The 27,571-nt window shown below is 42.5% G+C and overlaps 1 protein-coding gene across 6 annotated transcripts in view; it reads left to right on the top strand.

The window, feature by feature from the left end:
* Positions 1 to 27,571, top strand: part of MGRN1 (mahogunin ring finger 1) — a 321,313-nt gene that overhangs the window by 167,798 nt on the left and 125,944 nt on the right. For all 6 annotated transcript variants that reach the window (XR_011199103.1, XM_069210484.1, XM_069210481.1 and 3 more), the window contains exons 12-13: positions 7,786 to 7,895; positions 22,533 to 22,750. Coding sequence is in view for 5 of the 6 variants with exons in the window: in XM_069210484.1 (XP_069066585.1) it covers positions 7,786 to 7,895; positions 22,533 to 22,750 (328 nt within the window). In the remaining variant the exon portion in view is untranslated. The remainder of the gene's footprint in view (positions 1 to 7,785; positions 7,896 to 22,532; positions 22,751 to 27,571) is intronic.

Genomic DNA, 27,571 nt, shown 5'->3' with positions numbered 1-27,571 from the left:
CATCACTGTGCTGCATTGTCCGAGGTCTAGCCAATGTGACCCACCAACAAGATGCCATCTTGCTATACAGATACATCATTGAGAAATTTCAGGGATTTGAAGGAGGGTGAGAGACTTTGGAGAATCTAGCTAGATTCATATTGGTCAGCTAGTCCTGAATAAGAAGCTTGAGATACCCTCCTCTGAGGGTGGACCCGTTTTTTTGTGTTGAGTTGTTTCAAATTCACTGTGCTTATCATGTTTGAATGATGCCCAAGTAGGTTAAAGATATCTTTAGATGAGTGCCATGAAGGTATAATTGTGTTGTCTTAGCATATTAGTGGACAGATAGTCACAAAAGCCCTCATCAGCAGACTTGAGTACGGTAACAGTCTTTATGCTGGATTCCTCAAATAACTAACCTGGGGATTTCAAACCATATAGAACACAGCAGCCTGCCTCATACTAAATGTCCCTCCTCGAGAACACATCGCACCTCACCTCAAGGCACTACACTGGTTACCGATCCACAAGAGAATCCTGTTCAGGCTGCTCATCCTCACATTCAAGACACTTCACAAAACTGGAGTAGGGTACTTCAACAGTAGAAACCATTTGCGCCACCCTAAAAGAGACTTCAGGACTAACCCTAGCGCAGGGCCCATGAAAACACTAGACCGGATGTAGGCAAACCAATTGAGAATTGCAAACTCCATCATGCTACTCTCACATTATGACCATGCTCACTGCGATGAGATGGAGGAGCTCATCGTGCACCTCCCAGATAAGTTCCAAAAGTGGGTACAAAAGCTTGTCCATAAGGGAAGCTCATTTCTAACACACCATCCGCCATGCCCTGGAAGCAGCTGACACTGCAGCGTGGGGGATTAACTCTAATGTCTTGATTCCACGCCACACCTGGCGACGTGTCTGGTTTTAAACTAGAGGTTCAACAGCATCTCCTCATCCTGCATTTCGACAGGGAGCACCTTTTCAGAGCGCAGGTTGATGTGATGCTGGATAAAAATCAGAAAGGACATGGACACCGCAAAGGCAACTGGAGCACTCCACATACCTTCTCCTTGGGGGGGGAAGGGGAGAGAGGGGCTCTGTCCAAAGGTACAACTGAAGAAGGGAGTATAAGACTTCCTCCTCCAAGGCATCTACCTCCTACCAGAGGCAGCAGCACTAAGGTATGCCATTGTGGGGCTACTCCAGCAGAGGTTACAAGGGAAATAATTCTAGCGGAAGAGAAGAGCCACCACGAAACAGTGAACCCCCCCAAATCCACCAATCACACTACACCTGTAGATGGAGGACTATAGCGGGTTCTCACTCATTGGCAGGAGATCACCTTCGGGTGGTGGGTTCTTTCCATCATCAAACATGGATACTGCTTTGAGTTCACCTCAACCCTTACAAACATCTCACCATGCAGACGAACCTTCTCCCAGGAACACCGGCGCCTCTTTCGAGAAGAAATACAGGCACTCATTCGCAAAATGGCCATAGAACCTGTGCAGCCCCACCACTGCTGCGAAGGAGTAGACTCCTTGTACGTTCTTATCCCCAGAGAGGAAGGGTCCCTCAGAGTAATACTCGACCTCCGGCCCCACAACTAATATGTCGTCAGGGCACCTCTACATAGTGACACTGCAGTATGCCATTCCTGTACTGTAACAAGGTGACCTCATGACTACCCTCATCCTGAAGGACGTATACTTCCACATCCTGATCCACCCTGCACATTGCTGGTACTTTTGGTTTGTGGTAAGTGGTCAACATTAGCAGATCAAAGTGCTGCCCTTTGGGATAATCACCACCCACAGAGTGTTCATAAGAACGTCATGCCGCTCACCTCTAGAGAAATGGCATCCAAGTCTTCCTGTACTTAGACAACTGGCTGATCAAAAGCTCAAGCCAACAGTAGTGCCTGGCACACACCCAATTCACCATCAACCTCTTACACAATATGAGCTTTGCAGTCAACATAGGCAAGTCCCACTTCTGGTCCCTCCAGATCCAGCACTTCTTTTGAGCAGTTGTCAGTTCATTTACCGGGAAAGCCTATCCCAGTCGAGTACGGGTTCAAGCTTTCCAAACTTTGCTTTCTCTTTCAGTCAGATCGCCACCCAACAATGAGTCATGCGCCTCCTTGCCATGACGGCCTCCTGCATTGTCATAGTTTCCCCATGTCATACTACACATACACCCATTGCAGGAGTGCCTAGATTTACAGTGGTCACATGCAGAAAGTCGCTGGGAGGACCTAGTGTTGATCTGGGGTCACACATCGCTATCTACAGTGGTAGAACAGCACCAGACTACTATATGCCACCCCTTTCTTGCCCCAGACCCGCAGGTAACCATCACAACAGATGCTTGGAGGAGGGGTTGGAGGCACTTCTCAGAATCTTGACTGTTGAGGGTACCTGGACACCCAGTCAGTGGGGTCGCCACATCAATCAACTGGAACTGCTGGCTGTCCAGCTAGCACTCAAGTCATTCCCAACTCTTGTTCAGCATAAGGTAGTTCTCATTCTCAAAGGCAACATGACTGCCATGTGCTACCTACAGAAGCAGAACGGCACTCTCTTGCTACAGTTGTCTCAGGGCATTTGGAGGTGGGGACTTCATCACAAAGTCCATCTACAAGCAGAATATCTACAATGAGTGGACAGCAACCTTGCTGACTTGCTCAACAGGATGCAGCAGCCAGTCCACGAGTGGGAATTCCACCCGCAAGTCCTACTCCCATGCTTCTGTCTTTGTGGGCTTCTCGACATAGACCTCTTTGCCACCACCAAAAATACAAATGACAAAGCCTCACCTCCAGGTATCCACACCCACAGTCCATAAGCAATGCACTCTCCAAGTTGGTCTGTTCTTTCCACCTTAATCAAATTATCGAACTCCCAGTCTGTGGCAGAGAGGGCTTTTTACACAGTAGATATCAAAAGGACCCACATGTTTTACATTGACTGAACAAAATCTTTCCATAAGAAACAATTATTTATCTTTTTCCAAACCGCATAAATGCCGTGCTATCTCTAAAGTGGGAATAGCACATTGGGTGGGCAAATCTGTCCAGATCTGTTACGCTAAAGCCAAACGCCCTTTGCCTACCATTCATAGACCTCATTCTACACGCAAAAAGAGAGCCTCAATGGGATTTTTAGGTAACATCCCTATAGCTGACATCTGCAAAGCAGCTTCCTGGTCAACTTCACACATTTTCACCAAGCATTACTGTGTGCAAGCTGCACTCCTTACCCAATCATCTCATTTCACTTTCAATGCTTTGGTGCTCTTGGGCATTTCTCAGCCCCCTGAGCACTGAAGCAGATGGGAGAGATATACTTGGAAAGGTGAGAAAGCCCACCAGACAACAGTGATGTTTTTTTGTGGAGAAATGGGTGGGGATGGCCTTCCTAGGCATTGGGCCTAACCCAACCCCTCAAATGACTCACAACAGTTTTTCTTTCTTTTCATTCCCCGGGGGCAGATAAGAGATCTTTAACTCCAATCTGCCCCGGTAGGAGGGGCAGAAAGCCCAGTAGGCACTAGGAAGTTTTTTTTATTGCTACTAGGTGTGTGGGTGGCCTGTACATCCTCCCACACATCTGGCCTAGCCGCCACCTCCAATATGACCCCAGCACTCTTTTTTTTTTATTGTATTTTTTTTTTAATACATATAGGTAGCAGAGTTGGGCTATGCGGAATGGCTGCACTTTTTGTGCTCGGTTCAGCAACCACCTGGGGGAACCTACCAAACTCAGACATTTCTGAAAACTGGACTTCCGGAGGAGTCCAGGATGGTGTTTTTTTTTGTGGACCTATAAAGTTTTCTCAACCAATCAATCTGTTTTTATAAAGTGCAAATACTCACCCGTGAGGGTCTCAAGGCGCTGATGGTCTGGGCCTCATTCGAAGAGCCATGTCTTGAGGTTCTTCATGAAGATGGTGAGTGATGGGCTTTGTCTGAAGTGCGTGGGTAGGTTGTTCCAGCCTTTGGCTGTGAGGTAGGTGAAAGATCTTCTGGCAGTGGTTTTCGGATGCGTGGAATGGTGGCTAGTGCCTTCTGGGCAGATCAGAGGGGTCTGGCGGGGTTATGGAAATGATTCAGGTAGGCCGGCCCGATATTGTAAAGGGCCTTGCAGGTGTTAATGTGTAGTTTGAAGTTGTTTGCTTCTCCACTGGGAGCCAATGGAGGAGTCTCAGGTGTTGGGAGATGTGTTCCTGGCGGGGGAGGATCAGGACGAGTCTGGCAGCCGCGTTTTGGATGAGTTGTAGTTCCCTGATCTTTATTGTAGTGCCGATGTAGCGTGTGTTGCCATAGGCAAGCTTGCTTGTGACTAGGGCGTGGTAGACTATTTTGCGGCATTCGTCTGGGATCCACTTGAAGATTTTGCGGAGTTGGCGGAGGGTATGCCAGCAGAAAGAGGTGACTGCATTTACCTGTTGGGTCATTGTTAGGGAGGAGTTGAGGATGATTCCCAGGTTGTGGGCGAGGTCAGTCAGAGTAGGTGGGACGCTGAGCGATGTGGGACACCAGGAGTCATCCCAGGCTGAAGTGGAGTTTCCGAAGATGATGAACTTGGTCTTGTCGAAGTTGAGCTTGAGGCAGCTCTCCCTCATCCAGACGGCAGTGGCTTTCATTCTGGCGTGAAAGTTCCTCTTGGATTTGTCCAGATCTTCAGTGAGGGATATGATGAGTTGTGTGTCCTCGGCGTGTGACACGATGTTCATTCCGTGGCTCTGACCATGGCTGCAAGCGGGTCCACGTAGATGTTGAAGAGCGTTGGGCTCCGGGAGTATACCTGAGGGACTCCGCAGCTGTCTTCTGTTGGTTTGGATATAAAGGATGGGAGCTTGACTCTGTGTTCTTCCGGTGAGGAAGGAGTGAATCCATTGCAAGTCTTATCCACAGATTCCTACATCATGGGAGTATGGTGCATAAGGTGCTGTGGGAGACTGTGTCGAAGGCTGCTGAGAGGTTGAGGAGTAAGAGTGCTGCAGTGTGGTCTCGGTCGAGGAGTCTGCAGATGTCATTAGTGGCTGCAAGAAGAGCTGTCCCCGTGCTGTGGTTGCTGCGGACGCAAGACTGGGCGGTATCCAGGGAGTTGTTGTCTTCGATGAATTGTCGCAGCTGTAAGTTTATGGCTTTTTCTAGGACTATGGCCGGGTACGGTAATAGCGAGATGGGCTGGAAATTCTTGAGCACCGATGGGTCGGCTGTGAGTCTCTTTAGGAGAGGGCATACTTCGGCGTGTTTCCAATCATCGGGGAAGGTGGCTCTTTTGATAGAGCAGGGCAGTGTCTTCTTGTGGAGGTCGAGGACGATGGATACACTGGCTCTGTTGTGGATGTAGGGAGGACGGGATCTGTGGGAGCTCCTGAGTGAATGCTGTTCATGATTATTTTAGTCTCTTTTTTTTTACTACAATGCCCTGCAAACCCCATACTTTGCTGAAAACTGCCCATTTACCCTGCATTTCTTTCTTGTAAACTTCCAGAATCAGCAGGAATCTACAAAATTCTGCCACTCTGCGTTCCCCCACTTGTTTACCTTGCTACCCTTCTTGTGTGACTAGGTCTAATGCCCCCAACAGTTACAGAGCAAACTAGAGTCCATGAGAGTCACTCCTCGAGACTTCCATTAACCTTCGTTTGATGCTTGCCTGTCGCATGCACTAGGCCGGCCACAAAGTTGAGGTAGCATTTTTATCAGGAACTTGAAGGGAGGGGGGTGGTAGGGAATAGGACATTTGTGATTCCCTGCAGATTCCAGAACTTTGCATCACAGAAATGTGCGGAATATGTTTTTTTGTTTTGTTTTGTCAAACTTTGCGCTTTGCAAGCGATTCTGATTGCAACAGCCTGATGAGAGCCATGCAAGACACTCCGTCCTGGTTTCTCCTAGGTGTCTAGTTTTCAAAAATGTACAAGTTTGCTAGGTTTCCCTAGGTGCTGGCTGAGCTAGGCCCCAAAATCCAAAGCTACTGACTTTGCAAAAAAAAAAAAAGGGGTCCGTTTTGAGTGGAAAAAAGTGATGCATTCATGTTGTGTTTTGGGCCATTTCCTGTCTGAGGCACTAAACCTACCCGCCCAAGTGAGGTACCATTTTTATCACAAGACATATGGGAGCTTATTGTAGTAGGTTATTTATTTATTACCAATTGGATTTCGCTGCATTTTTGCTTTCCAAATGTAAGCCAGTGTATAAGAAAGAAGATATTTTGGAAAATACTCTTTAAATCATGCTCGTACGGGTACCCATAAATTCACTGCTCGTAAACACCATGGCCCTGATTCTGACCCGCCGGGGCCAGGGTCGGCGGGAGCACCGCCGACAGGCCGGCGGTGCCCCGCAGGGCATTCTGACCGCGGCGGTTTGGCCGCGGTCAGATTCGGAAAACCGGCGGTCTCCCGCCGGTTTTCCGCTGCCCTTGAGAATCCTCCATGGCGGCGGAGCGCGCTCCGCCGCCATGGGGATTCTGACACCCCCTACCGCCATCCTGTTCCTGGCGGGTCTCCCGCCAGGAACAGGATGGCGGTAGGGGGTGCCGCGGGGCCCCTGGGGGCCCCACTTTGTATTTCAGTGTCTGCTTTGCAGACACTGAAATACGCGACGGGTGCCACTGCACCCGTCGCACCTTCCCACTCCGCCGGCTCAATTCTGAGCCGCCGTCCTCGTGGGAAGGTTGATTTGCCCTGGGCTGGCGGGCGGCCTTTTGGCGGTCGCCCGCCAGCCCAGGGCAAATCCCAAAATACCCTCAGCGGTCTTCCGACCGCGGAGCGGTATTTTGGTGGGGGAAGTCTGGCGGGCGGCCTCCGCCGCCCGCCAGACTTAGAATGACCCCCCCATATCTTGTGCCCATTTCGAAATACATAGGATAATATATAACTTGATACCTATTTGTCACTCTTCATATTTCACTGTATGAATTGATCTATACGCAGTAGACAATGAAAACAATTGTACGGTGCAGTTTAGGTGTTGACTCTGGGTACCTCGTGTTCTTGAAGAATCTACAAACCTTGTATATCCCAACAACCAAAAGACTCTAGCAAATGTAATAGGGATTTGCTTTTATAAAATAGCCATTTTGAAAATAAATTACTGATAAAAACATTGTCACAAATGGCTGTTTTTTTCCTACTCATTTTCAACATTTCTTCATTTCAACAGTTCGTTTCTTTAGGAAAACCTTGAGGGATCTACAGATATGACCTCTTGTTGAACTCGAAATTTTGTCTACTATTCAGAACTATATAGCTTTCTTGGATCACCCATGGGTTTCACACTGGTTTGCACCACAAACTGGACATAGGTTAAAAGCACACATAGGAAAAATAGCTACCTCTTTGAAAAAATGCCAAAACTATGATTAAAAAAAAAAAATGGATTCAGCTCTGCATGTTCATGGGAAGATGGTGACTTTAGCACATCAAACCATTTGTTGATGCCGTTTTCATGAAAAACAAAACCAGACACCTTTATCCAGGGCTCTATTTTCCCCAAAACTCAAAATGTGGCTCTATTTTGGCAATTTCCTTGGTTCTCTCAAGGGGAATCCAAAAAATATGGAGACCCAAGCACCAACAATCCCAAATAGCCAAAAAAAGACTTAATAGGAGTGTTGTTTGGGGGGGGGGGGGGGTGGGGGGGGTGGGCGGTAGGAGCAGGGGCTGAGGCATCAAATTAGGCCTAGCAGCGAAAGGATTAATGATAAATAGGAAGAATGATGCTAAAGATTTGCTGAGTTTGTTGGTCACTTAATCACACTGCATTTCAAATTTCAGCATTCCGGGCACTCCTGCAGATCCGTGCAGTTAAGAAGAAGCCAGGTGCGCTATCACCAGTCTCCTTCAGTCCCGTGCTTGCTCAGTCTCTGGACCATGATGAACATTCTGTGCGTATATTTCTGTGCCTATTTCTGTGTGAATAGCTGCTAATCACTCTACACTCTGATGCCCAGAGTGTGCAGCTGAGAACAATGTTTTCCCTTGCCAATACGTTTTTATTAGTATTTAAATGTGGTTTCATCTTATTACGAATACGCAGTTAAAATAGAAGCTTGTAATGCTGACCTTGGCCATATATTATTTGCCAGTGGTACATCTGAAAATGACTCTCTGCTGGAGAATGGCAAGCATCAAATGTTCCCCAGAATGTTTATTAAGAATGATCAGATTTTGTGTGTTATTCTTTGACAGCTCTTTAATAGACTTCAAGCTCCCTTTTGTACAGTATGTGGTCATGGTTTACTGATGAGGAATAGATACTATTGGTTGTGATATGATGGTTAGGGCAATGTAGTAATTCAGAATTACATACAATCAAGGTCAGAAGCTGTCAGAAGACGAAGATATACTGTTTCCTACGTTGCTTGTTGAAAAAAACATTGTAAACCCTAGGAGAAAGATCCTACAGATATTGTTGATGATATTGATCAGTAGATAGAAAAACAGATCCAATGATTACTGATGTGTAGCTGGCTTTTCAGAGAACAAGCATTCCAATTATCACTATTATTACTAGTTCTTGCCAACTAACTACCATTCAAGCATTCACAGATTATGAAACTCTTGTGTAAATATAATACAAATATTACTACAGCAATGCTAGATTGTGACAATAACAGTATGTGACTAATTTCCTCACATAGTGGGAATGTGAAAATGTAACCATTACTAAAAAATATTGCTTGCAATGATAGATGCTACATGCATAGTGGCACTAGCAACATACATTTTTCAAGTTGTTAGGAACACCTGATCTTTATATCTTTGCAGCAGTAAATACTTTGTTAAAAAAGCTCTCTCTTCTGCTGACCTCCCTTAATATTGTCAGGTTTGTATGCTAATCATATTTAGAGAGCTTACTAAAAGTTAAAGAATATAGTTTTTTTTTTTTTAGAACAAATGAGTGAGACCTCCAACTGTAGTGTGCAAGTATTAACTGCTGTAATTGAGAATGTAAAGTCCTGCAGTTATTTATTTTGTTTTCATTGCCGAAAATGAAATAATTACTCCAAGAAGAATTACTTAAACTCACCATCTCAGCTCGGGAGCTACAATAAATACTTAATCCCTTAACAGTTTACCATCTTGGCAGGAAACATAACAGAATCCATGACCCAGTCTCCCAGTACGCATTTATTCAGTCACTTAGTTTCTATTGGTGACTGAAGTAGTGCATAATCATGGACATGTGCCAAATTGACTTTTAGTTGAAAAGATATCTGCTACAACTTTAGAAAGGTATCTGCTACTCTAGGCTTTGCTGTGTGTCATACTATATGTGCAAATAAAAGGACCAGAAAAAAATAGGTAAAACCTCATTCAGATATCGAAATCTAAAAACCTAAATTCTTGTGAGTGGATCAATAAAAATAAAAAGTCTGTCAATTTCATGCCACATTAAATAGATCATAATTAAATTAGCGCCAGTTAACATAGTAACACTGAAGACAGTTAATCGCACAACCAGTTCTTTCCAGTACTTCAGGAAAGAAATCTAGGTTATGAAGAAATGAGGAGGCGGCAACAATCAAATCAGAGATGCTTGAATCAGAGCTAAAAGCTATTACGGACATGCGTAACTGGAATTACATGCATATTTTGTTGCAGTTATTACAGAAGTTAGATCTACAATTAAGAATGGGTAAAGTACTAAAGAACTAGAAGACCTAGTCCTGTTCAGACCCGAAATTAAGGAATCTCGGAACAATTATAGAACTATACACAACTGTTTAATTTTGAAAGTTACAGAGATCAGCAGGAGTAAGAGGCAACAATATGTGAAAAGGAGGAAAACATTTCTGAAGTACGACCTTCAAATGCAGAGCAATTTCAAAGAATTATTCAGAACGACAAGCCGGTACCCTAGAGACTGTATACCATAAACCATAATAATTGAGAATGCTTGGCTTCTTGCTCCATTTTTTGTTTTAAATCATCACTACTTTCTTTCATTAAGCCAAACGTCCAGCGGGTTCTCATGGATATTACACTTCTCAAATAAATACAGCTGGACTTTAAATTACAACCTGCTTAAGTTAGAAAAAGGTGAAAAAGCTGAGACTGCACAATTAGTCATTGCTATGGGACTGCCATCAGGAAATCAGTCTGTGTAGAGGAACAGAAATTGTGCTGGCAGATGTCCTAGATTAAAACATTTGGAAAGTGCACAGTGAAAGTAGTATTTTTGGTGACCCATGAAGCATTAGATGATAAGACCATATTTTCATCTCTTTCATTGTTAGTAAGGAGTTGAAAAGTCTGCACCAAAACAAAGTGAAAAGACTTTCACACATGTTCTTTACCCACTTCTTTATTTATATTAAATGATTTTTACAGAATGCTGATCTATGTATGTGCAGAATTTCATAAATATGTGGATGATTAACAGTTCTTCTGAATTTAACTGGTAAAACTGGTACCAACAGAAAGGTTTCAAATACAATAAACAAACATTTTTTGGGCTACATACATTTGGTGATTAATAGACTGTTCCTTATATTTAATGAGACCGAATAAAGGATCAGTAGCACAAAATGTTTCTTCACACTCTTCTTACAACCATTTTTAAAATTTACACTATCTCTAGAGTAAAACACTGGAAATTGCATAGGACCCATCATTGCCAATTGAAATATAAGTGCTTCTAATTGCAGCTGCAGCTCCTCCGCAATGTTGAAGAAGCGTCACTACACAGACTCGGAGCCAGCAGCAGAAAAATTGAAGAATATTTTATTATCTTTTTATTTTTCAACTGCTGGCAGAGCCAGCGTGTGCAGGGAGGGGTGGGGCTGGGCTACGGGAGGGGCGAGGAAGAATGGAGAGGGGTTCACTTATGTGCACATGTCAGTTTCGTTGGCCATCTTCAGCTGGCCAAACAGACATGCACACTTAGGTTTCACCAGCCCAGCTGTATTTGACAGCCAGGTTGGAGAAACAGCACAGACTCTCTATGCATGAGCGAGCGGTAATCTAGCCCACTCAGACCAATCCCCGTGCTGCTCTCATGCTTGATAATAGCATGAGAGCAGCTCAAGGATTGCACAGGGAGTCTCTGAAGCTGCTGGGACCAGGAAGGGGAGCGCAAGACCGCCATCAGCACCAGGCAAGTTTTTAGAAAACGTTTTATTATTATTAAATCCCCGTCCTCCTGCGACTCCTCTCCACATGCTTCCCCCACCCTCCCCGCACTCTTCCCCCCTCTGGAAGAAGCTGCACCAGCAAAAACGTATTCTTTAAAAGACAGATTTTAGCAATTAGTTCTTGAATGCCTGCTGTGAATAAACTGCTATAGAAATATTTAGATGATTTTCTTTTCGTAGGAAAGATCCTGACACAATGTTTTTGAGATGTAGAAATTGTATTGTCCTGTGCAAAACTGTAATAGATGCTGATGGATCCAAGGTCTAAATCACAGAAACAAGTAAAAGAGCCTTAATTTCAAATAGTTCAAACAGGCAGCTCCTGAAGAAGAGATTTATTATAGAAAAAGTCTTTAAAGCTTCTCAGAATGTCATTGACATGCACGTCATTGTACCACAGAATGTCCGTTTGTGCATAGTACCATATTCATTGCAGTGAAGCTGTGGTATACTAGGAGCCGACAGTGGGAAGAGGAGGAGGAGTGATTTTTAAAATAGTTTTGTAGCTCTAGGATACTGTCAAACAGATTATGATAAAATGAATTGAAATGCAACTGAAAAAGTGTAACACTATCTTAAAACAAAGAGTAGAAATCAGAATTCCCTTTAACAAAAGGAAGTCTGTGAGCCCATGGTATGAAAAACATTTTTGTTTTTTTTGTTGTAATTGCTACTTCTCTGTATGAGCTTCCTGTGATAGTGCTTTGTAAGACCCAGATTCTACAAGTTAAACATCATAAAAGTTATGTAGAATCTTTTACAGATTTACACAATCTTTTAATATTCTTTTGTAAATGCCAGGCCTCTTTATTGCAATATATAAGCAATTCTTATACCTTGTTACTACAAAAGTTAACTTATTAACTTTATTAATATATTTTACACTTTTTTGTTAATTCTATCTAATCTTTTTGATAATTTTTTTGATTCAACATTCTCAGTTATTTGGAAAAAGTTCTCAAAATCTGCCATTCTTGTTTACACAGTAGAAGCTTCACTCATGTTGAGAAAAAACAAAGATTTAATTTTTTTTAAAGATTGATAAGTTGGAAAAACATATATACAAATGAAATGAGCATTACAAAGTTATTAAAGCAAAAAAAGAAGCTTATCTGTGTGGGCAAATAATTTTTCTAATTTTTGTTATCACATTAATCAACAACATTCTGCTTTTACAAATTTTTGTTGCAATTGATGGACCTAACTCATTTATAAATCAAGCAGCCTATGTAATGCAAATGTTTATACAGATTTTCAAATTCTCCTACCTCTAATTAGATATACTGATATGTCATTACATTTTATGGTTTGTTGACTCCTTAGTGGTCTGTATCAAATGCTGAAGAAAATGAAATGTGATATGTCTTCTCTTTTGTTTTGGTGGTGGTAGAGATTATAAAGTTTGTTTGTATGTGGCTGTAGATATATATGCCATGCCTACTCCTGCCATCTAAATGTGGGTCTGGAGTTGTGCAAGTTTTTTCTTTGGAGAAGTCTTTTGAGTCACGAGGTCCAGTGATGATGACTCTTGGTGATAATGCTAATGAGTATCACTCCATTGTTAGATTGTTTTCTCTCTGCCTTAGAGTTTGAATGTGTGTGTGCCTTCACTCTGCTTTTGATCCTCTGACGGTTCAATCTTCGGTCCCACTTCAAGTCCCTTATGAAGGTATTGTTTTCATTTGCGTTTTTCAACCTGTTCTACGATGAACAACCTCTCTGGTTCGACTCCGTTTGACCGAATCCCCTTCAGGGTCCATTTTTGAACTCCATCCCAATTTTCCAACAGTGCTCAACTGGTAATGGAACGCACGTCTTTTTGGTTCTGTCACTAAATCTAAGGTCCCCGGTCTACCTCTGCTGTCTGGCCATAGTTGGACTGGATAAATGCTACGGATGCCCTGCCCTCTGGTCTGATGCCAAAAGCACATTTGAAGCCGAAACCTTTGGCATCGACCTCCTCGGACAGAGACCATCAATGCCGACCTGGCTATCGACTTCAAACACCTCAACAGCGCCTTCCACCTCCAAGCCAAAGACATTGGAGCTGAAAATGTAAAAATCTAGTTTCAAGCCCGCTCCTGATGCACCGGTTAAGCCTATTCTGCACAAACTGCAGTAAAAAGTAGAAAATCTGCAGAAATAGATCCACTTCAAAATTGGGACTGGATGAATCCTTGCTATATCTTCCTCTCCTACACTAATGAAAAGGAAGCTTACCTTTGAAGAGGCTTTGGACATGCCAATCCCTCCAAAAAGAAAGACTGTGGACAAGGCTACCAGCCCTGCCTCCCTTCCCCGTCCCTCACTACCACCACCACCACCTCCAGCATCTTCACCTCCACCTTTTCCAGACTCTTCTTCACCACTGCCTCCTCCAGGAGACCCTCTAGAGATTTCACCACTGGGGCCACCCCACTCAGACACTGGTGGGTATGGGTGGAGTTGGGGGCACAGGGAGAGGATCCCTGGGACACTTACTGATCTTCATCCTGCTCGCCCTTCTCCCACTGAGGATGCTACCTCTTCTCAAGAGGTTATAGCTAAGGCTGAAACTTTTCACATTGTAGAGCTACATAAAGAGTTACTAGAGGATGGCGACTTCTTTAATACGCTGTCTACAACACAACGGGCTACCCAGTATCTACCTATTTTAAAAGGTGTGCTTTGTCATTTTGATTTATTTAAAGAACCTATTAGAGCAAGGGTCGTGACACCTAAGGTAGATTAAAAAAAATATACCTGCATCATCTGAACCTATTTTCATTAAAGGACAGCTGCCACCAGATTCATTAGTTGCCATGACAGCATGCAAGAGGACCAACTGCAAAGCTACTGGAGACACCCACCTCCAGACAAGGACAGCATTAGAATAGACGCTACGAGAAAAATAGTGGCCACCCAGTCTGCAAACCTCTAGTCTATTACCAATTCCTAAGCTCTCTTAGCATGCTGTGACTGCGCTCACTGGGATAAAATGGAAGAACTACTCCACTATCTCCCAGAGTAACATAAAAAATGTGGTCAGCAGTTTGTTTTGGAGGGACAAATCTTGCCAGAAACCTCCATATGGTGTGCGCTTGATGCTGCAGACACCACAGTAAGGGGAGTGAACACTAGTATTTTACTTAGATGTCAGGCCTGGCTGAGAATCTCTAGGTTTAAACCTGAGGTCCAGCAGGCTATATTAAACGTGCCTTTTGACAAAGAACACCTATTCGGTCCTCCGGTGGGATGCTACGTTAGAGAAAATCAAGAAAGACACTGAGATGTGAAAGCCATAAGAGGACTTAAAACCTGCTTCCCGTGGGACTTTTTGTAACCCAGCTTACTGTGGGGCCTACAAATCTACCTCTACAGAGTCATCCACCTTCCAATATAAACAACCTCAAGATTCCTACTCAAACGGCTAATACCATGGCTTCTTTAAAGTTAATAATGCCAAATATAGAGGTAAGGTTGCCTCACCCTGTGGAGCTACACTGTTCATCTAGCAGTGACTACCCTAGCCTACCCCCGATCACACAACTCCTGTCAGGGGCAACTACAGCATTTCCTTCCAACCTGGCATTCCATCGCAACAGACAAGGGGGTATTAGCCATTATCCAGCATGGCTATTGTCTGGAGCTCATAACCACACCTCTCAATATTCCACCTTGCACTTACAGGCAAATGCAGGAAAAGCAAACATTACTCAAGCAGGAAGTTCAGGTTCTTCTCCTCCATGTAGTTACAGAACCAGTCCCTCCTAAACATCGGGGCTCTATCAGTACACTTCCAGATGGTCACCTTACAGGGCGTCATTGCCCTTCTTCAATAGGGCTACATTATGGAAACACTAAACCGAAAGGATGCCTACTTCAACAGACCAATACCCCTAGCTCATCACAAATGCCTAATGTGTGTCACAGCAGGCAAACATTGCTCATTCAAAGTTCTCCTATTCAGGGTCACAACCGCACCCAAATCCTTTACCAGATGCCTAGCAGTGGAAGCAGCTTATCTACGTAGACAAAATATCCATGTATTCCCTTATCTGGATGACTGGCTTATCAAAGCCAACACTCATCAGTGCCAGCAACACGTTCAGATGGCAAACCATATTCTCCACAGCTTAGGGTTTACTATCAGCATTCCCAAGTCTTACCTGCATCCGTTGCAGGTTCAGCCATATTTAGGGGCAATCCTAAACGCCCAACTAGTATTGCCTACCCCAATTTCACATGAATTCAAAACTTTCAGGCTCTGCTGCTCCAATTTCAATTGAACCAGCAATTTACAGTGAGGATGGTCATGCTTCTTTTAGGAAGGATGGCTTCTTGCATCGTCATAGTTCACCACGTGCGATTACTCATGAGTCCATTACAAGAGTGACTAGCATAGCAGTGGTCTTAGTCACAGGGTCAGTAAAAGATCTAGTGTTGATAGACCGCCACACTCACCACTATGCAATGATGGAACACCAACCTGTTGAAAGGGTCTCCTGTTCTCGACTCTGTTCCCCACTTCACTCTTACAATGGACGCATCATAGATGGGCTAAGGGTGCATACCTACAGGATCTCACTGTGCAGGGCCTCAGGGATGCCAAGCACCAATCTTTACATGTCAGCTACCTAGAGATTCAAGCTGTTCACCTAGCATTGAAAGCATTCCTACCTCACCTGACTTACAAAGTTGTCCTAGCCCAGATGGACAATATGACAGCCATGTGTTAGTTACAAAACAGGGGGAACACAGTCTCCACAACTGTCCCACCTGTCTCAGAACATTTGGAATTGGGCCCTACATCACAACATTCATTTGTTAGCGGAATACCTTCTGGGAGCAGACAACTTTCAGTCCGGCAAGCAGGATGTAGGAACAAATCCATGAATGGGAACTCCACCCACAAGTCCTCCTTTCATACTTTCACAGGTGGGTGTTCCCTCAAATAGATCTTTTCGCAACCCCCGAAAATTCAGAATGCCCAAACTTCGCCTCCATGTTCCATACCCACTATCCAAGGGAGACGCACCACTGTAAATGATGATGGTGGTGGTCAGGGATATTTGCCTACATCCCCTCCTCCCCCCCTCCACAACACTGCTCGACCTCACTGTGGTTCAACACGAGAAGCTCCCCAACAGACGGACATTCTCACTCAGAACCATGGTGAAATCAGGCACCCAGGTCCCCAGACTCTCAACCTAGCAATTTTGCTCTTGAGGTCATAGTTTGGTTACCTTAACCTCCCACAGAATGCATGAACCTCCTTAAAGGGGCATGTAGACCTACCACTAGAGCTTGCTATGCAGCAAAGTGGAAATGTTTTTGCTGCTACTGTCATGCAAAAAATGGATCCCTTCAAAGCAATGGTACAAGACATTCTCTGCTACCTTCTCTACCTACAGAAGTGTGGGTTAGTGTTCACATCCATAAGGTTACATCTCGCTGATATGGCAACCTATCTCTGAAACAGAAAAATCCTTTCTTTGTTTATGATCCCAGTCATTAAAGCCTTTTGGAGGGGCTCAGAAGGTTTATTCCACCACAAGTTCCACCTGCACCTTCCTGACCATCATTATCGTCCATACAAAACTCATGTGTCCCCCTATTGAAACCCTACGCTCACGCCCTATTTAATTCCTCTCTTAGAATGTGTCATTTTTAGTCGCTTTCACTACACTCAGACGTGTTAGTGAGCTCCAAGCTTTAACCTTGGAAGAACCTTTTTTCCAAATACATAGAGACCTAGTGTTTCTTCATACCAACTCTAAATGTCTCACAAAAGTGATCTCAATTCCGCCTCAATCCGTTTTGATTCTGTTGTACAAAGAGCTCTTCATACATACATTAGATGTTAAAAGAGCACTCATGTTCTGTATTGATAGGACTAAATCCTTCAGAAAGTCTAAGCAACTTTTTATTACTTTTTCACCTCCACACAAATGCAACCGTATATCCAAATCAGGCATAACCAGATGGATAATGAGATGCTTGTTATGTTAAGGCTAAAAGACCATTGCCTGTTCCTTTCAGAGCACACTCTACTCGGTGAGAAGGAGCATCCAGGACCTTTTTAGGAAACATTCCCATTGCTGACATATAAAGCAGCTACATAGTCCATACCACACACTTCTACCAAACATTATTTTGTGGATGTATTAGCACAGGAATAAGCGAGTATTTTACAGGCAGTGCTACATACCACAGGTTAGCCACCGCTTCAGAGGGGGGCTGCTTTACAGCTTGTTCAGGCAAAAAGAACAGATGATGGGGAGAAGGCTGAAAAATATAAACATTCAGCCCTAGTCATATAGAACTGAGTTTAATCCATTGTTTTTGTGCCCACCACCCTAATTTAGACCCAACCATATGCAAATCAGTCTTGACCCTGCTCTCCATGTGAAAGGTCCAGCTCGAACTGCCAGGCCAGGTCCTCCCTGGACCAGAAGCAAGAATCCTGGGATTGAGTTCAGTGTATCGCCCCTCATCAGCCAGCCTAGCTTGGTGGTGAGCGACTGGTGTGCTCCCAGCCCTTTACTGAACACCGCAGCGTCTCGCATACGAGATGGAAGCGCATGCACTCGAGGGCTCGACCCTAAAATGGCAAAGCTAGATGGATTGTTAAATGCATACAAACATGTTGTGCTAAGGCAAAAAGACAATTGCCACAAACTCCTAGGACACATTCCACTAGGAATAAAAGATGCTACTATGGCATTTTTGGAAATATTATTTTAGCTGATATATGCAGAGCAGCTACTTGGTCTACACTGCCCACATTCACAAAGCATTATTGTGTAGCTGTACAAGCACGACACAAGCAAATGTAGGACAGGCTGTTCAAAGAACGCTCTTCCAGACAACAACAGCTCCCACAGGCTAGTCACCTCTTTATGAAGGGACTGCTTTACAATAAATGCAGAGTGTGTGTATCTACAGCCACACATGCCATCGAACAGGAAATGTTACTTACCCAATAGACATCTGTTTGTGACATGTAGTGCTGTAGATTCACATGCTCCCACCCTTCTCCCCAGACACACATGGACGTTGCAGTTATCTTATATTTGTATGTATTTGTATACATGTAGATACACTTGTATGGGCATCTCTTTCTCTATACTTCCTTCTCATTCCTCTTTCTCCCCTGCCTGCGGGAAAACAATCTTGATGCACATGCGCATTATCACCGAGAAGGAGGTCACTTGATCCTGTGACATCTTCTTTGAAGAATAACAACTTGTTAAACTCTGGACCCAACACTAGATGGCAGGATAATTCAGAGCATGTGAATATCCAGCACCACATGCCACAAACAGATGTCTACTGGGTAAGTAACATTTTCCTTATGGTGCAGTGAGGACCTGGTCTGGCAGTTCGTGCTGGATTATTCCCATGGGGAGTCGTGTCAAGACTGATTGCATATGGTTGGGTCCAAACTGGGGTGGCGTGGTGGGCAAATAAATGATGAATTAAGCCCAGATCTTTGTAACTCGGGGTGAATGTTTGCATTGTTTAGCAGTCTGTCCATCATCTATTTATTTTTTTGCCTTTGTCGCCCTAAGTGAAAAGGGTATGCCCAGATGTGGGACTCATGCTCATTGCGTCATTGGATTCAAGCTAGCCTGCCTGATGAAGGGTGATACCGCGAAACCTGTCCCAGGATGCTTCTTTCTCTTAGTCTGTTCAGAGAATGTGTATCTACATCCACACATGCCATCAAAGGGAATCTGTTACTTAGGCTGTAAGCATCTATTTGTTGAATGTAGTGCTGTACATTTAAATGCGCCCATCCTCCTCCACGGAAACCCTAGGGCGTTTCAGGTTTTTCGAATTTTTTATTTTCACGGTATATACATTTAGCATGGTTATTGCATTACTTCCATGTACTGTACACTCCTTTCTTACCCGACTGTGAGGAAACAGTCTAACAATTGAGTTGATGCCCATGCGCAGTGTCACCAGAAGGAGGAGACATTCGACCTTATGACTCAAAAGACTTCTTTGAAGAAAAACAACTTGCAAAACTCCGGACCCAACACTAGATGGCAGGAGTATGCCGAGCATGTGAACCTGTTGCACTACATGCCACAAACAGATGCTTTCAGGTTAACATATTCCTTTGAGATCATTCCCTCGATTTCTTTATTTTTTTATTTATTTTTTTCCCTTCCCTTCAAGCATGTCTGGGTTCCCCATTGCAGGTTTTCGCTTAACCTCACTGTTAATGTTACTTATGTTGATCTTCACCTTAATTGTATCTAAATACTGCCCCTTTCTTTCTTCTTTGGAGTTATGTTTATCACTGCTGATTTAAGTTGGGGGAATTGTTTCTTATCCATTTCTCTCATGGGCAGTTGACATTCTAAGCAGTGTGTAATTTGTACAAAAATAAGTCTCAGGGTCCAGTGTGACACTAGGGCGGCCACTGCAGCTTGCACTGCCCACTTGCCCATCCAGTGCTTCAAAATGGCAGTTCTAATGGCCTGGAAGCATGACTGTTGTTATTACCAAGTGTATATTGAATTGCTAAATTTATGTGCTGTCCTACAGACAGACACACAGTGCCACCATGTGGTAGACTGTCATTAAAAAAAAATAATAATAACTTATTAGGAATTAAGTAATGGTGACAAGCACCTGAAAACACCAGCACAAATTATGCCCCGCACTAACGTCAATATCAGTTTAATGTGCTGAGTGATGGGTGTCCGGCTTGCAAATCAACTTTCAATGCCGCCCTTATGTAGTGAGTGATTTGGCAGCTCATTCATGACTCCTGTAGGGCCTCATTGGGTCAGTTTAAAACATTTTCCAATGTCTCTGTTAATAAATTTTCAGGTGCTTGCAAGACCTTCCGCAGTAGTCTTAAACCAGTGGGATCACTTAACGGATCAGTGTCTACTTTGGAACATACCATTTGATTATTGGTACTTGGTGCGATTTTTAATCATTTTCCCAAAAGTATTTTTCTTAAGATATTGCTTCTCGGTTAGTGATTGTTCATCATTGAAAAGTTACAGTTCAAGACTCAACTGCAAGCAAAACAGTGACTACAGCACATTGATTAAGGGGGTACCTCGGGGATCGGCCATCTGAGTGATCCCATTCAACAGAAGTAGTATCCCCGTGGTCCACATCTTTTAAGAATATCAAATTGGTTGCGCTTGTACACAGATGAAACGCATTTCTTTCTTACATAAGAGCAAGGATCTGTGGACCCTGTGGATTACGCACCACCACAGGAGGCAGGTCCTTCTCCTACCTCGCCCCCAAAACCTGGAACTCCCTCCCAACCAACCTCCGCAAAACCAAAGACCTCCTGCTCTTCAGAAAGAACCTCAAAACATGGTTGTTCGAACATTGACCCTCCTGACACCCCCCACCCCCCAAGCGCTTTGAGACCCTCACGGGTGAGTAGCGCGCTTTATACATTTTTTTGATTGATTGATTGACCGACCCTCACTTAGTTGCTAACAATCTGGATGATGTGCAGCATTGGACCAAGGCTAGTTGGCCCTCAACAGCCAGAAAACAGAGATCCAACTTGTAGGCCAGTGAATGCTTCACATTTACGTTTCCCAGGCTCCCCACTGCAACCTGTACAACAGACCCATAACATACTTGGTGGATGTTTGTTTGACTTATCGGTTGATATTGACCTCTCCTCACTTAACAGTATTTTTTACCAAAAATACATTCTCCAATGTGTGGCAGTTGCACAGAATCCTCCTTCTACTGACACTGTTGTCTTGGTTCTCAATGTTTTCCCTCTGAGGCTGTACTACCGAAAGAGGATCTGACCAAGTCCCTAACATGAGGCTGCCTGTCTCATATTCAGTTTGAGTTGCCTTTATCCTATTTTGGAGGTCCTCAAGTCACTACACTGGATTCCGGTATAAGAATGATCTCAAATTCTGCACAGCGGCTCATTGGGAATTATCTTTAATATCTTTCAGCATTGCCAAGCTATTAAGAGTCCGAAGACAACCAATTACAACCTTTTCTTTGTCTAGGCTTTACAGGTGTAAATTATATGGAAGCAGAGCACTTCCTGTACAAAGTTCCACACTTTGGAACAACTGGTCTACATGCTGAAGATCTGTGAAAGTCTTTCTTAAGTTCAGAAGGAGTCTAAACACTTCTCTTATGGTTGCAACCTCTCCTCAACCCAGCCCCCTTGCAAACTCTGTTTGGTAACTTTGTACGTTTAGATGCCTATGTCTGGCCCTGTGAAATCCTCTTAAGGACCATGCACACCGTTATTAATTGTTCACAAGGCTACATCTAGCTCAGTGGCCGTCTGGATAGTTTTTGTTACCCAGGAGGTCTTTGGTTTCTTCCCTCACCCTTTAATTGTTGTTCTCCAAATTGCAGTCTTCTTGCCTTTCCACTCAAGTGCTCTTAAGTGGCTATCTGTTTTGAAACCATTTTACAGAAAGGAAGTGCAAGTGTGAATATATGAAGATAACCAATTAGGACTCAAATTTGATAAACTAAGATTAGTATTAGATTTAAGAAGTGTGACTCACAGTGTCAAAAACAAGAGAAATTGAAAATTACTGAAATGTAGAAGTGATTGTGTTATGAAGGTAATGTTTATTATTTCCCACGCAACATTTCTTGCAAAAATCATTTTTATTTTTTGACAGTCAAACCATTTCACTTTAGATTTTTTGGATTTATTTCACTTCAAGAAATGTAAACATCACTTTCATACTAGACTCCACTTTAGATAAGATCAAGCCTTTTATAAAGGTGAATAATATCTAGAATTTCCCCCCAAAAATATATAGTTGTTTTGAGAAAACAAGAATCAAAAGAACGTCAGTAGTTTCACGTATATATTACATCCTGTTATTCGTATATTCAATGCTCACTCCTGTTAATCTCCTGAACTAATTTTTTTCAGAAGCGGAAATACCTTTTCTGCATCTTTCTTAGTAGCATTCTAATTGGCGAAGTTTAAGAATGCTTCTAAAAGAATTTCACTGCGAGTCCTCCTATTATTGGTGTTCTACAACATTTTGCCAGTTGTTGTAACTTGTACTCGGAAGCCTATTCAAGTAAACACCCATTTTCAAGTGACTGCTTATCAAGCACATATTTAATAATGTGAAAAAATGGGGTATCCTTTTAAAGAAGCTGTTGGTTCATTTATATAACTTATATTTATTATTTCTTTCTTTTTTTTTTTTTTACTTCGCTCTCTAGTTAGCTGTGGAAAATGTACATTGTTATTTTTGAAGCAATACTTTGCAGTTGTAGCTCTGTTAATATTAATGGCTTGCTTTTGTTGACTGAAATTCCTCTTTTTTTCTCTTTACCATTTGTGTCTCAAATGTTTTCCAGGTTTGAATAGGTCCATCATTTGATTTAAATTATTCTTTTATGCAGGGCTCTGACAACATCCCCCCCGGGTATGAGCCCATATCGCTACTGGAGGCTTTGAATGGCCTTAGATCTATCTCTCCTCAGCTCCCCACTGCACCTCTGTATGATGCCATCACCTACTCTGGAATGGGAGATGGGTTAAGTAGCAGACCTCTGGGTGGAATTGATAGAGTGACTGAGACAAGCCATCAGAAGAACAAGATTAGCGTGTCTCCTGACGGGTGAGTATCGAGCATAATTGAAATTGTAACTCTGATGCTTTATCAAAAGAATAGCTTTGAGTTCCTGGCTTCACCTTGTACAAATGAGGTTAAAGGAGACCTTCTTGATTTAAAGTAGTGCAGTGAAGCATAACCAGAGGCTCTGCCGAGCATCTGGCATGATGGAGGAAAGCAATAGACTATACTGACCTCAGCTGTTGAGCAGAAGCAGAGCCAAGAGGCTCAACTGAAGTTAGACAGTCCAGAAATTCCAACAACTCTTAAAACTGACTTGGGAGCACAAAAGAACAGGTATCCTCTTCTGGTGATCTGAAGCATACTCAAGACTCTACTGATGTTGTTGTGAGAGTGATAAGAGAGACAGGAGTCTTTCCTCACCTCGGAGTAGGGTGTTGCCTCATCCAAAACATTTACTAAATATAGTGGAGAGATTACCAAAATATCCTTTGCCTCGGCGAGACTGTCCTTCTACTATAGAGTGAGTGTTAGAAGAGCTTAAAAAACATCTAAACTCTCTCTGAATAGAAGTATAGGTGAGAATGCCGTTTTATCATTTTGTGATGCAGTTCATATGGATGGAGTTTATCTTCATCTGCTCACTTTAACTTTCAACCCAACGTAAGGAAATAAGAAGCCCTCCTGACTTTACCTACTGATAGAAGTAATAGCTGAAATATGAGCAATCTTGTCTTCGGATTTAGAGCAACATCGAAATTCTAATTTGGGGCCAGATGTACTACCGTTCTGGACCCAAAAAAGTCACAAGTTCTGTTTAGTATTTTTGCAACCAGAAACCTATTTTGCAAGCTGGCCTATATACTAATAGGTTGGTTTGAAAAATAAGGAATAGGAGTGGACCACAGTCTGACCAACCTAAATAATATTAATTAGGCTAGTTGCAAATTGCTACTCATTTCAGTTGGTTAAAATCACAGGTATGGTGGCCTGAAGTGTCAGCAGACATCCGTTAACAGTGATTGATCTTAAAAAAGTTAACTTTTTTTAATAGCAGCCCAATTTTTACTTTCAGTTTAAAAAAAAAACTAAAACACTAAAAAAGTTTTTTTTAAAAGTTTCATTGATAGTTGGAAGTGGTCCTCTGGAGTTTTGTGAATAGGTAACTACCCCAGCTTGGGAGTCATTAACCTTTTTATCCTTTTTATTTGGAATTCTGGTTGCAAACCGTTGATTGATATTCTTACACATGGGCAGCATGTTTGGGGGAGGTTTCAATTGCAGCTTTAATTGTATATGTAATCCTTTAATTCATTTATTATGTATGAATAAAATATTGATATTCACTTTGTTCCTCAGTCTGCAAAATATTGTTGAGAGCACTTTCTGCTCGAGTGGTCAGCTGTCATTTTTAGGTCAAAGTCTACCAATCAGCACAGCTGTCTAGTTTGCTAAAGACATCTTGAGGACATTTAAAAAAGCTGACCTAGGAATGCATTCTGCCTTTTTCTTGTCATTGTCTTTCTTGTTTATAAGTCAAATTGTCTTGCTTTCCATTTGCTGGCTTTTTGTTTTAGACTGTCCTGCTTGAGTTTGTATCTTCCCTTGCCTAAACCTTATCTACAATATCCTTCGAAGTGCTCCCTTTCTGTACATCTTGTTCTTATCCCTCACATTTACTGTGAATTCAAAGACTGAGGTCAGATGTCAAGCACCATGAAAGGTTAAAACCACTATTTGAATAAATGTTGTAGAAAGGCAAAGGTATGAGAAAGAGAACTCATGTAATTTAATTGGGAGCGTTATAAATGCACATTCACTCTAGGCATGTTTTTGAGATTTTAGAATTCTTTGCTAACACCAAAGTTGATTTCATGTTTTTAACAGAAACATTGCTTAATGAATTTCCAAGCACCAATATTGCTAAGTCTGTTACACAAGGAAAATGCAATTACCTACCTCGACCGAATAGGAAAAAGAGGAAGCGGCCTAGCAATAATGTTTTGAAACTGTATCCAATGAACCACTTTTCCTTTAATGGCTTGCCTGAGGCAGAAGGTTTGGGCTTTTTTCTTAAAACTTCAAAACAATCTTCTTTATCAAGCGCTTTAATTTATCATCTCGCTGGTCAAGCTTTTGGATTTCTCAATTCCATAAGCAATGCAATTGCACATCATTGTGTGCAATATATATGTTTTACTGTTTTGGGGGATTTTAATCTCGACTTTGATGAGAGCAAATTACTTTCCCATGGTCTTCTAGAAACGTTAACTGTACTTACTTTGAGACTATTAGTTTCCTTTCCAACTCACTCAGCGGGCTGTTCTAGCTATGACTTCTACTAATCATCAGACCTTTCTAGTGGGTTAGCCACTACTATTACCATGGTCTGATCAATTTTCTGTCCCTTTAGCTGGACCAACTTTAGAAATATGAAGCATTTAATACCAGAGAACACTTGTACAGTACGTAAGTGGGGCAGGAGTAAAGCCCAAGATTTAACAAATTATTTCCCAACATTAACTATGAATATGGAAACAGGCACAGATCAAGTAAATAGTAGGTTGACCTCTGCAAAGAACAAGCAAGGCCAGCCCACGTCATTAGTCTCTTGTAGGCAGTGTAAACTCAGACCCCTGGTTTTCTCAGTCATTAGCAAATGAAAAAAGTAGCTTAAAGTTGGAAATACAATGTCAGAAAAATTACTTTCTGGAGAACAAAGAAAAGTACAAAATGGCACTTAACTCATTAAAATCACTCAAACAATTTTTTTACCTTAAAAAATTCAGACCTATAAGAATGGATTTGGAGAACTACTTAAAATCAAGAAACTCTTCTAACATTAAGCTTGCAGTACTGATGTTACACCTTCATTAGAACTCTGTGCTATACTCTCAGATTGATTTAAGAAGAAAATTGAAAAAATTCAATCATGATGATAGAGACGGAGAACTAACTCATGTTTCCTTCTCAGTTCTAAAGGTTATATTTTCTAACTACAAGCATTTCATCCAGAAAGAGTACATGCCTGGATGGCCCCATTGTAATACCTTGTTACAAACAGTGCACTTTACTATGTAGGCATGGATTTTATTTCCCCGCAAGTTGAGTGTGTAGAAAAACTTCCACACCAGATATTCAGAAGAATCTGATCTTCCCATAGACCTGTTTTTTGCGACCACTGATCTTCCAGTCACATTTGGAGAGGTCTCATACACAGGCGTGCGTTTGGGACTATGGAAATACATGCTGCCGTAGACCCCAGCAGAGATGCTTCTTGTCTTACGTTGGTTTGGTCAGAATTAGGAGATGTGCACACTTTGTATATATAACACTCTCTCTTCCGAAGGAAACACTATTTCTTGTTGAGTGCTAAGTGTTGCCCCAGAAAATTGAGACGCTCTACTGGTGTTGATACTGACTCCTCTGAATTGGCCTGCAGACCTATTGATGCCAGGAGGGATGTTGTTGTGGCATAGGCTTGTTTTGCTTTCTGTACAGAGTCTGCCCTTATTAACCAGTCGCCCAGGTATGGATATACTAAGACACCTGTTCTTCCTATTTGGAAAAGGTTTGAGGAGCTGACATTAAGCCAAAAGGGAGTACCATGTATTAATAATGCTGAGAGCAGTAGGAATTGTCCGTGATGTGGGATTATTGGAATGTGAAAATAAGTGTCTTGGAGGTCTACTGCACAAATCCAATTGTTCTTCCGTATATGAGGGAATATTTGATGAAGAGCTAGCATTCTGAATTTTTCTTTCTTTATATGTTTGTTGAACAATCTTAGGTGTAGTACAGGCCTGAATTGATTACGTTGATTTTTCTTTTGAACTAAAAACTATCTTCATTATACTCTTAAATTCCTTTGATGTTGATGAACTTTCTCTATTGCCTTCTTTTGCAATCAAAAGAGATGGCTCTTGTCTGAGTACGTTAAATAGGTTGTGGTGACTGCTCTGAATGGACTGGTGGTGGAGAATTCGAAAAACAACATATCCATGATGAATGATGCTTAGTACTCATTTGTCTGTTATTTTTCTCCACTCTTCTGGGTAAAATTGCTCAGCTCCCCCCACAGGGGTGGGTAACAGTGGAGGGGGTGGAAACTTCTCATTGTTTCGACTCAGAATTCTTGCCCTTGGTTTTGTGAGGGCTTGTGTAAAGGAGATCATTCCCTCTGGTATCCGTTTTGGAATTATCTTTAAGTTTGCCTTTTTGTTGGTACTGGTACAACCATCTGGGGGTTTGAACCCTATGATAATAGGCACGCTTGTCTCTGGATTTAAATTGTTTAAAAACTTTCTTTTGTTCCTCTAAACCGACAGTCTTGAGTGTTTCTGCCTCATTATTCATGTGGAGCATTTCCTCCTCCGTGTGTTGACGGAATAGGAAGGATCTAAAGAATGGTAAGTTGGCAATTTTTGAATGCGCATCAGGTTTCAATGATGATAGTTTTAGTCAAGACGTACGATGAAGTGAAATTCAAAGAGAGATCGCTGTGGCGGATAGTTTCACGGAATCCACTGCAGCACTGTTGGATTGATTGGATATTAGAGATCCCTCTTTAACCGTCTCCAGATAATCTTGTTGACAGTCAGTGGATAGATCATCCATGAATTATGTCATACTCTCCCAAATTTCATGGTGGTATTTTCCTTATAAAGCTGCAGGATTAGCTTTAAATAGGTGTAGGAAGTTGGCTCTGTATGTGCTATTTCAAAGTAAGGAATAGCATGCACAGAGTCCAAGGGTTCCCCTTAGAGGTAAGATAGTGGCAAAAAGAGATAATACTAATTCTCTATTTTGTGGTAGTGTGGTCGAGCAGTAGGCTTATCAAAGGAGTATTGTTAAGCATTTATTGTA

Source organism: Pleurodeles waltl, chromosome 10 (genome assembly GCF_031143425.1).
Source record: "Pleurodeles waltl isolate 20211129_DDA chromosome 10, aPleWal1.hap1.20221129, whole genome shotgun sequence".
Lineage (NCBI taxonomy): Eukaryota > Metazoa > Chordata > Amphibia > Caudata > Salamandridae > Pleurodeles > Pleurodeles waltl.
This window is presented reverse-complemented; position numbering and strand designations above follow the sequence as displayed.